The following is a 17829-nucleotide window of genomic DNA, read 5'->3' as shown; positions in this document are numbered from 1 at the left end:
TAAACAGGTGATCAGGATCATTATTCCTTTAATAGGGAAAAACGGATGATGAACACACAGAAGACGGCCAGCCAATACAATTAAGGGGGAGGGGACACACACACACTCACATGGTCACAACCAAATCACTGACGCCGGACTGCATGCACCCCAAACTCAACAGAGGAGGCCGTCTCCTTGGCAACACACCACTGCATTCTAACCTATAGATCATTACAGGACCAAGTCCCAGTATTCAGTAACACACACATCTGCTGGGGTGAGGGAGGGGATAGGAAGAGGAGGATACAGAGAGAGAAGAGAGGAGGATAATGGGGAAGAGGGGTATAAGTGTGTCTGCATGCCAACATTGATTCAGTTAGCATGCCACAGGTGGAACAGATATAGGGAGATACCAGGAAGGGGTCAGAACGACTCATTAAGATGAATATCCATGTCCCTGAGAGTCTGTGGACCTGTGTTGATCCTCAGATCCTGGAGATCCTCTGTCTTTAAGCTACTCAGCCTCAACTTTCAGAAACCATGTCAGCCATTACTGGCAAAGTGTACCTCTCATTTTGGCTATACTTCATATCTAAGGGTGGGCGTTATAAAGACTGCATAAGAATCATGGCAAAATCCTAGTTTGTTTTCATCTGTATATGAGATTTATTGTACTTTTTTTTTTTTTTTTTAACTGAACAAAACTTTAGAATGTCCATCATGTTGTGTCTAATTCCTTTAGAAGGTAATATTGTCATTCGTGTTATAACGATTCCCTTTCTCCCCCGTTCTGCAACTCCACCCATGTCAGAATCCAGTGAGTTAGTAATAGAAACAGAAATAAAGAGGCATTTCAATCTGGGATGGTCAATAAAACACCAGTAGCAGTCAGTCAGTCAGTGGAACGCATAGTAATAGGATGGATGCACACTGGCTGATCACACAGTGACGTGATGATGGGACCCTACCTGGGGCAATCTGCCACTAATGTCCTGAAACACTATTCTACAGAGAGAACAGAGAACAGCTATGGTCAACCTGGTACCACACACACACACACACACAATCACAGTCCACACGCAGGCAAACGATGCATAGAGCAGTCTATTCATGAATGTATAGAACTATGAGGGTGTGTAGTATAGATCCTGGAAGATTGGACATTGCACATGGCATGCACCACTTCATATAGCAATATGATTCACCAAGAACAAAATGTGTGCCGTGTGTGTGTAACAGCTGTTATTGATCTGCCTAATTAAAATAATTGACTGAATAAAACTTTTTTTTTTTTTTAAACGTGTGTTTAATTGTAAAGTTTACTACATCACCCACATATACACAGCTCTGTGGATTTGGTCCATGCACACACGCTCACACACTCCGACGGAGGGAGGGGAAAGGAGAGAATGAGAGCGAAAGCGCAAAGGAGAGAGGTATACTTACATAGAGGTCTGCTGCACCGTAAAACCCTTCCTGATACATCACACTGAGAGAGAGAGAGAGGGGAGGAGAGGAAAGACCAGAAAGAGAGCGATGGATTGAAGAGAAGTGATGGATGGTGATTGAGGAGTGGAAGGAAATACAAGTTGTGAGGAGGAGCAGAATAAAGAAGAGGGTGTAAAAGAGAGGAGAGAAAAGGGGCGGGCGATTAGTATACACACACGTGCAACGTGCGAGATAAAATACCACTTCTCTTGTTTGGCCAAACGTAGCCCGTTACAAGTCATATTGGAGTGATTGTGACCACTGCGCAGTAGACTGCAATATTATCTCATGTTCAGACAAAGAAATGATATTTCAGCGCAGCACCAAACTAACACAATTACGTGTATTTGTTATAACACACCATGCAGTAAAAGTGTGTGTTTTATTGAGTAACACCTACCCTGGGTATGTAGGTATAGCTTGCTGGGGTAGGGCTGCCCTGACAGCACCGTAGACCGGCCGGCCACGACCCCGGAGGTGGGCGCCCCTGAAGGTCGCCGCCGCTGTGGCAGCCTGTGCAGCCGCCGCAGGGTACGGGAAGCCAGGGACTGAGAGAGACAGGCCAGAGAAATCAGAGAGAGGCAAAAAAGAACAAAGAGTTAGTCTACACAAAAGAACAGCCTATCGAATAACAGCCTACCGAAAATAACAAACAGTCTACAGAAAAGGGAAACAGGCTATTTTGATTATGATGGAGATCCTTTGTGGGGTGAAGTGTCCTAATATAAAGGAATACATTCGGGCTAAAGCTAGTCATATCAACATCTCACCAATCTCCTATTCTGATGAAATGAGGACTTAAGCTAACAATGTTAGCAGCTCACCTATACTGATGAAATGAGAACTTAAGCTAACAATATTAGCAGCTCACCTATACTGATGAAATGAGAACTTAAGCTAACAATGTTAGCAGCTCACCTATATTGATGAAATGAGAACTTAAGCTAACAATGTTAGCAGCTCACCAATATTGATGAAATGAGAACTTAAGCTAACAATGTTAGCAGCTCACCTATTCTGATGAAATGAGAACTTAAGCTAACAATGTTAGCAGCTCACCTATTCTGATGAAATGAGAACGTACAGTGCCTTCAGAAAGTATTCAGACCCCTTGACCTTTTCCACATTTTGTTAAGTTACAGCCTTATTCTAAAATGTATGAAATTGTTTTTTCTCCCTCATCAATCTACACACAATACCCAATAATGACAAAGCAAAAACAGCTTCATTTGCTGAAATATGACATTTACATATGTATTCAGACCCTTTATTCAGTACTCTGCTGAAGCACCTTTGGCGGTGATTACAGCATCAAGTCTTCTTGGGTACGACCCCACAAGCTTGGCACACCTGTATTTGGGGAGTTTCCTATTCTTCTCTGCAGATGCTCTCAAGCTCTGTCAGGTTGGATGGGGATCATTGCTGCACAGCCATTTTCAGGTCTCTCCAGAGATGTTCGATCGGGCTCAAGTCCGGGCTCTGGCTGGGCCACTCAAGGACATTCAGAGACTTGTCCCAAAGCCAATCCTGCATTGTCTTGGCTGTCCTGAGCGCTCTGGAGCAAGTTTTCATCAAGGATCTCTGTACTTTGCGCCGTTCATCTTTCCCTCGATCCTGACTAGTCTCCCAGTCCCTGCTGCTGAAAAACATCCCCACAGCATGATGCCACCACCATGCTTCACCGTAGGAATGGTGCCAGGTTTCCTCCAGACGTGATGTTTGGCATTCAGGCCAAAGGGTTCAATCTTGGTTTCATCAGACCAGAGAATCTTGTTTCTCAGGGTCTGAGAGTCTTTGGGTGCCAAGCGGGCTGTCATGTGCCTTTTACTGAGGAGTATCTTCTGTCTGGCCACTCTACCATAAAGGCCTGATTGGTGGAATGCTGCAGAGATGCTAGAGCTCTGTCAGAGTGACCATCGGGTTCTTGGTCACCTCCCTGACCAAAGCCTTTCTCCCCCCGATTTCTCAGTTTGGCCGGGCGGCCAGCTCTAGGAAGAGTCTTGGAGAATGATGGAGGCCACTGTGTTCTTGGAGACCTTCATTGCTGCAGACATGTTTTCGTACCCTTCCCCTGATCTGTGCCTCGACACAATCCTGTCTCGGAGCTCTACAGACAATAGCGTCGACCTCATGGTTTGGTTTTTGCTCTGACATGCACGGTCAACTGTGGGACCTTATACAGACAGGTGTGTGCCTTTCCAAATAATGTCCAATCAATTGAAATTGCCACAGGTGGACTCCAAGTTGTAGAAACATCTAAGATGATCAATGGAAACAGCATGCACCGCAGCTCAATTTTGAGTCTCATAGCAAAGGGTCTGAATACTTATTTTTAATACATTTGCAGAAATGTCTAACAACCTGTTTGCCTTTGATATTATGGGGTATTGTGATGTTATTATGGGATATTGTGCATAGATTGCTGGATAATTTAAAAAGCAACGTAACAAAATGTGGAGAAAGTCAAGAGGTCTGAATACTTTCCTTAGACACTGTAAGCTAACAATGTTAGCATCTCACCTATACTGATGAAATGAAGACTTAAGCTAACAATGTTAGCATCTCACCTATACTGATGAAATGAAGACTTAAGTTAACAATGTTAGCATCAGCTGTGTTGATGAAATTAGTCTAACAATGTTATTAGCATCTCACCTGTATAGAGCTCGGGACTGTACATGGCTCCAACCATTGGACTCAACTTCCACCCGGCTGTAGGGGAGTTGGCATTTAGTAGCCCTAATGTAAATTTGAGGAAAAAGAGGATAAGAAATATGAGTAACACTCGACATCTATATCTCAACAAGTTAAACATACTATGCAATTACACTGACGTAATCACATGCAACTACATTGCTACTAATGTGTTGGTCATATTCAGCAGTTATAACCAGCAATATTATCTTTACCATAAGGTAGAGCGGCGAGCCCCTCTCCTCCATTAGAATATGGGGTGACCATTTTCTTATTGGTCATCACCCTGGCTGTGGCGTTGTTGACCTGGGTGTCAGAGAGAGGTCAGAGGTCAAGACAACACGACGAGGTGTGACACCGGACCTGAGGGACAAACACCCTTGCCTGCTCCATGCACAAACAACATGCACAAACATCCTCCTGTATACCCAAAACCATAGAAACAGAGTGAATAGAACAGGCGTGGAACCTCTAAACCTGGAAAACTGACGGTTAAACTCAAGGGTACACTAACAATATCTGGTACTGTGAAGTAATAATTTCCATGATAGTGTAGACTGTTCATTCAAATAAATAGTGATGTGGCTCATGCAATGTACTGTATTTTTTGTGATGTCAGTTTTTTTTAATCACAGCACAGATTGATGGGTACACTTCTTTTACTTACTGCTTTGGTCTTATGGGTACACACGCAATGGCCGACAGACCACCCAATATGCCATCACTGGCTTTAATGGGGACATCCGTTCTATTCATTCTATTTCTATGCCCAAACCACACAGTACAGGCACCAACATAACCTTCAGTACTACCGGAACAAATAGGCCATAGATATTTGAAATTTGAGTGCGTCAATACTCTTAGAACTGGCTATGACTTTACTAACTCAGATTATTAATACATATGTAACTAACGCAAATAAATTGAGATTAGTAAAAAAAAAAACACTATGTTTGTACTTGTCAACATTTATCTGCTACTGTGAGCCCTATGAATTTAAAAAGTGACAGTAGTGTCTAAACTTGGATAAGAGGTTCATTTGTCTGATGTAAAGTGATGGTAATTGATTGATCCATGCATTCTTTTGAAGGATAAAAAAAAAACTAGGAACGTGTGAGTATTCACAATAATTTAACCATGGACACACACACAGACTGAACAAAAATAAAAAATACATTTCAGATTAAGGCATTCAAAAGAAATCCAAGACCATTCCAGGCATTGCTACTTTTAAAAAGAGAGAAAAGAGAGGGTGAAGTAAGCTTCTGTTGAACACGATGCAAAACGTTTCATCACTTGAACAGGTCACACAGATTACACGCAGCCAGTCAATCAAGAGCGCATCACATGACCAGAAGGTGAGCCAAACCAGCCAATCAGCAAGCATCAGATGCAGTATATATAGACCAATCAAAAACATTCTGGCAGCCCTCCCAATCAAGTCACACACATCATACAGAGAGAGAGAGAGGGGGAGAAGAGAGAGCGGGATGCAGGAAGAATAGCCAGTCCACATTAAAAGACACGGGAACACATAAATGATGGGAGGTGAAGAGAGTGAGAGAGAAAATTATTTTTCTCATGAACAAAAAAAAATAAAAAAATACCAAGATGCGGAACAAACGAATCAAAACAAAAGAAAAAACGTCTAACCGTTTGCCTACATATAAGATCCAATACATGAGCTGGGACAGAGAGGGATGAGACAGAGAGGACAGAATAAAGAGATAGAGGATGGGGGGGGGGGATGCAAATGTCATTCCTCAAAAAACCAAATCAAACCATGACCGTGAAACACTGTCAGGCATTGCAATTCGGTGTCGCACGACAAATAACTAGAAGCAGACACCAATATAACACACCATCCAAAACCAAACCATTGCTCAACATTTTTAAAAAGAAACTGCTCGCGGACAAAATAAAAAAAAAGTCTGGGCACATAATCTAATTAAATTCAATCCTATTGAGAGTCAGATGTGATACTGATGATGGTTTCAAGATGATCTCTCTAGCGGTGGTCTCCATTGGTAACTAGTTTGAAGTATTTTATATAATCTATATCAGTTGCATATCCTTAGCTTGTACACAGTGTCATTTTACCTTCGTTTTAATGTGAAGAATAGACTACTTTGCCCTTCTACATCGACAACTATAGCCAGCGCACAAAACCTACTGTCTAGTTACCAAGACTGACTTCTACAACAACGCGTTCATGCTTTATCATGCCAACCCACTACTAGTGTACCAAACAAAATGCTGTTGAATCAAAACAATCTACCGTTTGGTATTCACTAAAGAAAGGTAGCTTATACATAACAGAGATGATGACAGTGGCACTATATGATACAGACGACAAGAGATAGTCAACCATGCAGGAAGTCAATAGCTCTAGAATTAATGTTTGAATGCAGTTAGAGTGGTGAATGGAATTAATGCATAAAGTGGTAGTCAGTTGCACTTGTAGATGCGTTTTATATCAGCTTATCTTAATGTTACAGAAAGAGTCTGGAAGGCCATGCGGTGGTCAAATGCCATTGGTTTTTCTAATCAGCATTTTATTCGCCAGCTCCACAATCAAATCACAGGATGAGCCAATCAGATCCTTTCGATCAAACCCTGCCGGGTCATGGACACTTTTATTGTATTTTTGTGTGTGTATAGGGTGCACTTTATCTTTATTTGGCGGAAGGGGGGTGGGGGGTCATTCAAAAATGATGCCATGTGTACACAACTTACCATTGCTGGGGAAACGGTGTGAGGACACGCGAGCGGTTACCGTGGAGACTGACAACACAGAAATCATCAGGGGGAAATAGAGAAAATATAATAAGAAATTAACCAAAACAAAAACAACCAATGAGGTGATGAAAAGCAACCACCCCCACCCTGAGGTACACAGAGGAAGTGATGTCATGAGTGATTGGTCACCTTTTGACATAAAACGGCCCTCTATTGATGTAACTACTACAAATACCCAATACATATGAGCAGATACAGCCATTCACATATGGGAGACAGAGGGGGACAGTTGAGGGATCAATCTAGAAGCCTATGGGTCAGGGAGAAGTCGCTGAACTTTTCAACACATAACCAGTGTTGGGGGTAACGCCTTATAAAGTAACGTGCTACAGTAATAATACTTTTTGTGGTAACGAGTAATATATCAGAGTTACTGTTCAAATTGCAGTAATAATATTAGTTATTTTTGTTATCATTCCCTTCCTATTACACTTATTGATCCAAATGAATGTGTGAGATTATTATTCCCTCTGTTGGCGCAATATATATATATATATATATATATATATATATATATAAAACATTTAAAAAATGTCCTCTCACCAGGTTCCTGTTTATGCATGCACACACTACTACTAACTGCTTAAGTGAGGGCGATGGAAAAATGGCAGAAGCGTCTAAAACACTTACTTTCCCAGCGTGGAAGTACTCCCATTACTTTAATTTGGTAGGACAAGATGACAAGAATAACACAGTAAAATGTAAACTCTGCCCAGGTGAAAAACACCTGACCCTGCTGCTGAAGATGACTGTGGGCCTACCTCATCCTAATGGTTCAGGAGGACAGGCTGTGACCCAGGGAGAGCTGAACCAGCATGTAGCTGGGTATGTAGTAGAGGAAATGCTGCCCTTATCCTCAGTAGATATTGTGTCGGTCATTATTAGGCTAATTGTGTTGGTGCATAGGCCTACGTAGGGTAACGTTAACATTGTTTACATTGAGTGAGGAAGCGCAACGTTTTGGGGTGTAACAAAGGTAATAACGATTAGTGTAACTAATTACTTTTCCCAGGGTGTAATAAGTAAAGTAATTCATTAATGTTGAAAGAAGTAATAGATAACACCGCACATAACAAAATACTGTATTGGAGTACACTTACAAAGGAGAACGGACAGACGGAGAGAGGGGTATATCGACTTGGCTTGGGCAGTATACCATTTATACCATATACTAGGGTATTTGGAAAAGCCACAGGATGCTTTTTCAATAAATTTGAATATTTGTAGTAACTTTTTAAAGTTAATACCTGCAGTCAACTTGTGCAATCTGTTCGCCGTTTACCGCAGTTCCCTAGAACCGTTGAGCCAGTCAAGTGTTTGTTTGTAAATGGCAGAGGTGTGGACTTGAGTCACATGACTTGGATTCGAGTCACAAATATGATGACTTGCAACTCGACTTTGACTTCACCACCAATGACTCTCGTCTTGACTTGGACTTGAGCCTTATGACTCGACCCAAGCCTCCCCAAGCCCAAATATGAAAAATAATGCTATTGAAAAAAAAAAAATGTGCAGCGCATCAACTCTTCATTTAACGGATTACAGTTTGAATCGGACAGCAGCCAATCAAATTGTGCCAGCTGAGAAAAAGTTGTGCACGGCAGTGCAGAGGAATGTCGCCGGGTGAATTCAGATGGAGCCCTTGGAAAGATGATACCCCAAATTATTATTTTCAGATATAAAGACGACGCTGTATCAACAAAAAACGTATTGCAACTCGCAAAACATGCGGGAAGAAAATTACAGACGGAGGCGCAACAATTTCCAACTTTGTTCGACATTTGAAGCTGCACAAAGAACGGTAAGTCGTGGCTAATATAGCCGACAGCTATATATTTATTACTTTACTAGTGTAGCATGTAGGCTAACGTAACATTAAATCAATGAGCCTCCACACAGTCAGTCAGTGCGGGAACAGTGTCATTGCCCCCAAGATTGAGCTACAACTGGCTAGGCAGTTAGCCTAAATCCTGGCTGATGTTCCTAAAACAAGGTTGGGTGATTGTATACAAGCTTACGTCGTCCGATAGCGATCACTAAAGGGGGGGGGGGGGGGGGGCTACCCATGTATTTCCATGGAAATATAACGTTTATTTAGAACGTAATAAATAGTTATTTTTTAAAGCATTCATGATTTGCGTAAATGTAATATACTAACTACTACTCGTTAAAAATATGAAATGGTATTACATTTGGTGTGAGCACATTAGGACTTGTTTAGGACTCGAAACTCAGCGCTAAAGACTTTAGACTTGAATTGGACTTGCCTGTCTCGACTTGGGAGTTGAGCGCCAAGACTTGAGACTTACTTGTGACTTGTAAAACAATGACTTGGTCCCACCTCTGGCAAATGGCACAACAGGAGACAGCCGGGAGCTGGTGAGACCACAGCGTTGTATATCTATCGGCCAATCACTGGTGTGCGCCGCACGAGGCGATGAAGTTACACTCATACAAATCACTGCGAAATGTTTGCCATCAGATATCTTATCACGGCTTCCTGCCGTGTGTGAGAAGTCAAAGGGCTCTTGGTTATCTGCCATGTTTCCCCTGTGCTTCCTTACTAGCAGGTTTTTTCCTCCTCCGTTCTTCTCACCTCTGCTGGATGTACACATGCTGGATCTTCTTTCAGAAAAGCATGCATCACAACTTTGTTCATTTGCACAATTTCTCTAGTTCACCTTCGCTTGTACAAGTCCAGACGCAACAAAAATGACATTCGGTAGCTACTAGCTATGATTGTATAACTTTATGAGCCGGATTTGCCGGTCTTTGCAAATAGTTTGTTGTTAGCATTCTAGTAATAGACGCCCAACGGGCTTTTACTTGTGGTTTTTAGTGCCCCTTGTGGGCTATGCCGGTAATACCGTAAATCCTGGGATGGCAGGTAGGACGGTATGAAAATCTGGATATCGCCCAAGCCTAATATGGACAGGTGTTGAGGGTCACAAACAAACACAGGTTGATATACGGGGAGAGAGACAAACAAGGATAGACAGACCGACCGGCATGAAGACAGAGAAAGAGTGGAGAAAGAGATGGAGCAGAACAGAAAAGGGGGGAAAGGAGAAGAAGACAGCCGTATCATCGTCACTCTTCACTCTCTCCATCGCTCTCTCTCCCCCTCTTCCCCCCGTATTTCTCTTTCTCACCCACACGTTTAGGCCCACATTCACACAGCAGAGGAGTGCATAACAGTTGAGAGCATGCAGAAGAGCTCAAAACGGAGCATGAATCTAAAACCAAGAGCCAAAGCGATGGCAGAGCATGAGGTGGTTTTCCTTCCAAGATCTTCCAAGTCATGCTGACAAAGAAAAACAGAGGCATCGCAGCAGAACTCATTCCCATTACACCAGGTATTATTACTCTTGGAAAAGGGGGATGCAAGTGAGGGTATGAGGTGCAGGTTGCCTTTATTTAATGAGTGATATATAGACCCCCAAAATCACCAGTGAATCTATAAGCAGCAGATCAAACACTTCACCACACTCCCTCAGGGCAGTCTCATAGCAATACCTGCCAACAACCTAATGCATGCAGCAATGTCAACATACAGCAACGTAATCAAAATTACTTCAATACTGTGCACTGACTCACAATCAAGCACACAGGTATCGGAATGTAGGGGAAAGAAAAGGCGGCAATCTTTTATGTCACATCACCTGACCGGTCTTCTGAAACACGATTGGTAGCCCATGCAAGAGAATCTCTCACAAACACAAGCAAGCATGGTTGTTTGCCAGAAGAAGAAAATAAGGAAGAGAGGGAGAACGTCCCCTCTAAAATAGTGAACACCAATAAAGCCCGGATTCTGATCGTGGAAGTGATGGTGATGATGGATCTAAAGAAGGGGTGCAGCAGAGAAAACAAGACGCCCTCTCGCATGCCGTGTCATAAGCAGCATCCAGAGGCACAGTGTGTAAAGGTGTCACGTGAAAACACTGTTCCCAGACCATTTTGTTGCCAAACCACCCAGCATGCTTTGCAATCCAGGCAGACCCATAAAGCTGAAGATCAAAATGTGCAAATGGACAGTGCGCGAAACAGGAAGTGATGTAAAACCAAGACATCGTGCGCATCGATCTTTCTGTGAGGCACCACCGCACCATGCTGGAAGGGGGTTATTATAACACTAAACACAAACAGACTCTCCGAAACCATTTGAGACAGTTCAACTGGAGATGGAGGAGCATATTAAGCCAACCGGACCTCATTTCACTGCTGAACATGAGACAAAGACGGAAATCAAAATGGCCACCGTTCTTGGAGGGGTAAATTACCTCAACCTTGCGTCCTTCCACCAGAGTTCCGTGGAGAGCAGCTCTGGCCTTCTCAGCATCTGCGCTCGTCTCAAACGTCACAAAGCCAAACCCCTAGAGAGGGAATGGGGTGGAGGATGGAAACAGAAGGGGATGGAGAGAAAACAAGAGGGTTGGAATATTAGAGAAGGATAAGGGATATGAAGAAATGTGCGTAAGCTATGTCCATTCTGTGCAGAGTGTTATGTAATGTAACTTAAAATGAACAGGTTTGGCGTTTTGATGTGTACATGTCATACCTTCGATCCTCTCTCGTTGAATATGATCTCTACGTCGAGGATCTTTCCAAATTGCTGTAGAAAAAATGCGGGGGGGGGGGGGGGGGGGGGGCAGCATCAATAAGCATGGCACTGTAAACTACTGCATTGAAAATGAAATACAAAAATTGAACACAAGGCGGCAGTATTGTACCGGACATATAAACTAGCAGAAATCATGCTGAACATTTTAATGATCAGTTCTATTCCTCTTAGAGCAGAGAATTAAGAGAGGCACTTTTTCCTGCTCCGTGTTAAGGAAGCTTTACTAAAACACTCATTTAAAAGTCCTAAAATGGATGTAGGAGTCGCAGATTGCTCCTTTAATCACTAACTAATCTAGAATGTCAGGGTTGTGGATGGGGAATAAGGACAATATTCCTGGTCTCGTACCCCAAACATCTGCCGCAGGTCAGGGTCTCTGAAGCGGAAGGGAATATTGGAGACGTGGAGGCGTTTGGGGGTCCCCTTCTCTGAGTCGTCCCCTACGGACCCCCCGCCACCACCTCCTCCTGTACACACCAACTGGGTATCAATCTGTGACGACACATCTGACTGCTATGAGAAAGAAAGAGTGAAAGAAAGAAAAAGAAAGAGAGAGGCAGACAGACAAAGAGACAGAGAGAGAGAGAGGATTTAATAGACACTTACTCCCTCATTCACAGCGTGAAACAAACTCGCTTGTAAAGTTTGTGCAAATAAAAAAAACTCACGTGGGTGGTTAAACTGTTTGGGACAATTGTCGGGGTGTTAAGGCCTGCCTGTCCGGCCTCCACCGACCCCTGGATGGCCCCTGCGGCGTACAGACTGGCCCCGTACTCCAGGGCCAAGCCGTTCTGGGGGGGCGGAGGGGGAGGAGGGGGGAAGGCGGAGAAGGATGGGGGGACGAGACCCTCTTGACCACCTGCTGCATCCTGAGAGCCCTGAGGGTGAGAGAGAGAGAGAGCGAGCGAGCGTGAGAGGAGGAAGAGAGAGGTGAGTGGTCTTAAGTAACTGGCTGGCTATACTCCACCGTATTCCTTTACCGACAGAGAGCCTGAGAGAACATCACTAGGGGTAAGACCACTTTCCCAAGAGGTTCAGTTTAAAAGGCTTACAGGCACGGATATTATATTTCCATCCCCCCGGTGTGTGTGTGTGCGTGCTGTTGTCCATTAAATATTCACTACAGGCCCATCTATTATTGAGGGGGTCAGCAGCTTCCACACAGAGAAGCAGCACAATAGATGCCGACGCCCACACACAGACAGATAAGACACATACCTACCTCAACACACTAACTCGGACACGCAAACGCCCACAAGCCTAAACACTCAAAGGCTGACTGTTGGATAACGGCTGTGCTATAATCTAATGCCCACAACTACCCGAAATACTCTCATAAACACACACACACACACACACACACACAACAGTGCATTCCTAGCTTATTGGCAGAGGGGCATCGCTACCCTAAATGGAAATGGTGAGAGTGCTGAAAGAGATGACGGAGAGACAAGAGGAGAGGAAAGGGGGATGGGATATGGAGAGGGAAAGACTGACAGAAAAGTCCTGCTACTGATCCATGAAATACTAGATTCAACGGGTTTCATTCATTTACTATATCAGACTGCTAGAAAACGGGGTTGGCTTAGATTGCTGACAACATATAACTATATATAGTCTCCAAATGTTTATTGAAAACAAATACATTTGCACAATGAGCTCTTGTTGTCTCTCAAATACATTGTTAGTTGTAGGTTAGCTAGCAAGCAAATGTTGTGCCATATTAGCATTCACATGAAATGAGTCAAAACGAGACATGATATCACAGCCGTGGTCCCATGTGGCTCAGTTAGTAGAGCATGGAGCTTGCAACGCCAGGGTTGTGGGTTCGATTCCCACGGGGGACCAGTACGAAAATGTATGCGCCCACTACATTCAGCAGACGCTCTCGATAAGAGCGTCTGCTGAATGACTTCAATGTCAAATCAATAACAAGAAAACTATCAGAATGTCAGCGTCTTGTCATTCTTGCTAGCTAGCTGACAATTTTTGTGACGTTGTCTATAGGTAATGACAAGCATCAGCTGATATAGCAATAATGGTGTGTTATCTAAAACACAACATCTGTCTGTGTGTGTGATGGGGTGAAGCATTTCCCTGCTGTGTGGTACAATACATCCAGAGTCCCTGAGGGAGTGTTAGGACAGAGTTTGTGTGTGTGTGTGTGTGCCATCTGTTTAAGCGCCTGACCTTTCACTGCCTTGCACCTGTGACAAGCTGGGGACGCTGGGCAAGCCTGGGTCATTTTGATTCTTATAGAACAGAAAAATTAATTTAATAAAAAAAAGGGCAACCCCCAAGCCCCTTTCCCACTGTACATGTTTCTAACTGTGGGTTGTTCTTTGTAGACTTGGAAAAAGCCTTGAAGCTAAAATATTGGCAAATAACATCCCATTCTATTCCCTTGCTTTGTTTTTCAATTCTGCCAAACCGAAACACAGAAAAATAGAGCAACCTTGAGCCTTCCATTTTAGCTGAACGACTGCGTGACCTTTCAAATAGAATATTCATGTTCCATTTTCCACACAGGCCTGATACTGCACACCATGGGTATCTCCCAAATGGAGCCCTGTTCCCTGTATAGTGCATACTGCACACCATGGGTATCTCCCAAATGGAGCCCTGTTCCCTGTATACTGCACACCATGGGTATCTCCCAAATGGAGCCCTGTTCCCTGTATAGTGCACTTATTTTGACCAGAGCCCTGTGGGCATCAACTGGAATGGTCTCCTGGTCTGTCAGGATCACCTTGTTATGTGATTTAGACTAAGTTGCTTTGTCATTCTCTCTGGGTAAGAGCATCTGCTGAATACATACATAGCGTAATGAAGAGAGGGATGGCTGAGAGAGGGATGGCTGAGAGAGGGATGTCTGAGAGAGGGATGGATGGAGAAAGAGCGGGACGGTGAGAAGGAGAGATATTGTCACTCTGATGTGGGGTGTCCTGTAGACAGATATGTGTCACGCATCTTGTCAGTACAACATTTGTAAACGCGCGTGTGTGTGTGTCCCTGGTTGTGTAAGCCTATGCCGTCAGCTCAGCGGAGCCTGTGATTCAGAGGCAGTAGCTGCAGCTGATTTACTTTCGGGTCAGTTAGCGCCGGCTAGCTAGTGTGTTTGAGGAGCCTGGCATGTTAGAAAATGGACTCCTCTGCCCTGTCTGACTGCAGCAGTGTCACTGTGTGCGCAGATAACCACAGCTAACCAGGCCACATCTAGGCCTTTTGACATGAATAATGACTTATCAGAGACCTCTTTGTCTAATGGGTGTATGGCATAAGTCTACAGCCTAATTCTAAAGAATTGGAGTGTATGAAGAATAGGGGTAGGTGGCATTCAATGGACACTACTGAACTGTAGATGATGCAGGAATTGAAAGGTGCAGTTCTGTTGTCAGTACATTAGACACGGAACTTAACAGTATACAATTCAAAACACAATTTATTAAATTCTTGGCACGTTTACCAGCTATCTATACATTCCTACCATAGAGAACTGTAGAAGAAACCCTTCCCTTCCTTCCTTGTTAAATAATTCCATCCTCCTAGGCCGCCCCCTCTCCCCATCACTCTCCTCCCTCCCACTCGCTCTCCTCCTGCTGCTGCTGTTCTCCCTGTCCTCCCCCTCAACTCCACCCCTTTTTTTTTTTTTTAACGCTTCATTAAATCCAGACGGGACCCTTGCATCCACCCCCCCCCCCCCCCCCCCCCCCCAGTCAACCTCACTGCCAGGCAGCCTCATAGCAACAGAACATTAGCTCGCCCCGTAAACTCCTCCCACTCCACATCTCCTTATAGGGTAACATGTCTGCTTGTCATGAAGCCCCTCTCACTCCGCCCAAACATCCATTTCCTTGTAGGGTCTTATGCATGCTCCAGATTATCACGTGTACACCACGTTCTCTGTCATCGCTCCTGTATTGTGTCTGGTATTAATGGTCTGTTGGGCTCCGGTGCAACTCTTTATGAAAGGTACACATTCAAGACAGACATGGTTGACAATATCTGTCGGTCAATATTGCTTTACCGTACCGCTAGTCAACCATGCAACGACGCACGCAGACCCCAGACACAGGTGAACACACAAACAGGAGTCTATTGACACTACATATGACGTTCCTCTTCCAACACATTGTCAGTGACCATGGAACTAGTTCGTCTTGTTCAGAGGACACGGAGAGCTCAATACCAATCTGACTCTGGCTTTCCCATGGCCAACGTGTTCATGTGTGTACATAAGCTAGTGCCTAGATGACCGTTGTACTGTCAATCACACCGTGCACTGAGCGGTTGGAGCAAGGCCTGTTGGGATTTCACATCCTGCCCTCCTTTGGAAAGTGCATCATTAGTTTTCAAAAGCATATGAGTTTAGCGCTGCCATAGAGTGGACACAAATGAACATTCAAAATGGACCACGGCAAATACGACTTCCACAATCCCAATAGTAGAGCGGTTTTGCAGTGTTAACTGGACCCATTAAATAATCCATTATTATTACATTTGAAGCACGGCTCAGGACATTGTGTATGCTTCACGCCCATGTGGGCCTGTGCAAAGTTGTTACACTTCCTAGTGACACTTCACACCCACCTCGATCAATGAATGGTCGTCATAGCAACACCACTAATATACCATTTTGAAGAAAGGGGGCAGAATCATAAATCACCAGTACTGTAGGCCTTTGAAAAATGTCAAGAGCTTTTGACCTCCATAGTTTGTTTGTGTGTGTGTGTGGTGAGCCAGGTAGGCGTCTCTCCCATGCCTTAGGGCACACGCTTGGGTGGGGCTCTGCAAATATTTCTCCAACCCTTTCTCCTCCCAGTGCTAGGCTATCCCTATTTGCACAAAGAGCTCTGTAGTAAAAGTACACCTTAAAACAGAAGCTATAATTTACTGTGCTTCTCCACAAACAAACAAAAAAATCCCCCTTTCAAGTGAATTGCAACTTTGGATCCACAGAACTGCAATGTCAGCGATTCAGAATTCTATTACATCACGCAACAAACTAGCTTTATCCAGTGAGCTATCCATCTCACTGTCTAGATTATATGTCTACACCCATCTATCTCCCTTATCCATTTCTCTATCAGTCCATCTGTGTATAATCTATCCTTTAGGAACAACTATGACTGCTATGGGCCTTCCTGTAAAGACAAAAGGCTGTCTTTCACCTTTAATTTCAATGTACATTCTCCTGTTTCCCCTCTCTCCATCCCATCCCCCTCTTTCTGGGGCTCTTAATATTTTAAAGGAAAACATTGAGATAACAGCTGCTAGGGCCCCAGGGAGAGGCACAGGGAAAAGAGGTCAAATAGTAAAGGGAGCAGGATTCAAAGGTACTGCTGAAAGAAGTGTACAGGCCAACGCATGTATGCAGGCAGAGCACTAACCAGGGTAGTCAGTCAGACACTGGTGGAACACATGGTGGGACCACGGAGTCATCCCTCAAATATAATGATGACGATAGTCTGACACACACGAGAGTCTTGACCTTCAACAAAGTTTGTGTGTGTGTGTGTGTGTGTGTGTGTGTGTGTGTGAGTGAGAGAGAGAGAGAGTCTCTCAGAGAGATAAGAGAGTGAGGGTATTGGTTGAAATGAAAGAAAGCAAGACCGAGAGAGACCAGCAGAAAGTGAGACAAGAGCGAGACAACTGTTCTTGGGACAACTGTTCTTGGGGCACCTGTCCCTTTCGCTCAGAGCATAGAGGGATACGTATACAGACAGCTGCAGAATTTCTTTACCCCCATTTGCTCTTCTCCCTCCTATTCCCTCTCTCCTCCCTCCTATTCCCTCTCTCCTCCCTCCTATTCGCAAACATGTCGAGGCTTACTCAGATCCCGAGGACAGTGCAGGCTAGAGGCCTGTACTTACACGGTCATCCTAAACAAATCCTATATCCTTATTCTCACACACGTACACATCCCTTTCCCCGTTCTCCAGATTTGCAGGAACAAATATTCCCGTCCATATGCACTGCATATAAACATAAATGCTACGACGCATGAATTGAGAAGCCAGAGTACAAATGTAGCCAGCAAACGTATCTGTGAGCACTAGAGGCCCAGGGCAAGAGAACAGATGCCATGACAATACGGTACAGCAAAGCTCACACAGCATATTATAATACAGATTCTATCTTCAAAGGCTCCCATCTCTGTCCCTCTCCTAGTGCAGCGCAGTATTCCAGTGTTGATTTCCTATTTACCGACGCTTCTGACTGACGATTGGGTGGAAAGCCATGCA

The 17829-nt window shown here is 44.1% G+C and overlaps 1 protein-coding gene and 1 non-coding gene across 11 annotated transcripts in view; one reads left to right on the top strand and one right to left on the bottom strand.

The window, feature by feature from the left end:
* Positions 1-17829, bottom strand: part of LOC110493465 (RNA binding protein fox-1 homolog 2) — a 39198-nt gene that overhangs the window by 4261 nt on the left and 17108 nt on the right. For 3 of the 10 annotated variants that reach the window (XM_021567753.2, XM_021567759.2, XM_021567760.2), the window contains 8 exons: positions 12253-12462; positions 11933-12097; positions 11522-11575; positions 11244-11336; positions 4380-4470; positions 4126-4209; positions 1871-2042; positions 1429-1471 (listed from right to left, as the gene is read on the bottom strand). In XM_021567753.2, coding sequence (XP_021423428.1) covers positions 1429-1471; positions 1871-2042; positions 4126-4209; positions 4380-4470; positions 11244-11336; positions 11522-11575; positions 11933-12097; positions 12253-12462 — 912 coding nt within the window. Of the gene's footprint in view, positions 1-657; positions 1472-1870; positions 2043-4125; positions 4210-4379; positions 4471-11243; positions 11337-11521; positions 11576-11932; positions 12098-12252; positions 12463-17829 lie in introns of those variants that run through there. The other 7 variants (XR_002469149.2, XM_021567758.2, XR_005036871.1 and 4 more) reach the window with 7 other exon arrangements.
* On the top strand, positions 13357-13432 carry trnaa-ugc. Its single transcript has one exon. It is a non-coding gene; the product is annotated as a tRNA-Ala (tRNA).

Source organism: Oncorhynchus mykiss, chromosome 17 (genome assembly GCF_013265735.2).
Source record: "Oncorhynchus mykiss isolate Arlee chromosome 17, USDA_OmykA_1.1, whole genome shotgun sequence".
Lineage (NCBI taxonomy): Eukaryota > Metazoa > Chordata > Actinopteri > Salmoniformes > Salmonidae > Oncorhynchus > Oncorhynchus mykiss.
Note: the sequence above shows the minus strand (reverse complement) of the source record. Positions and strands in the feature narration are given on the sequence as shown.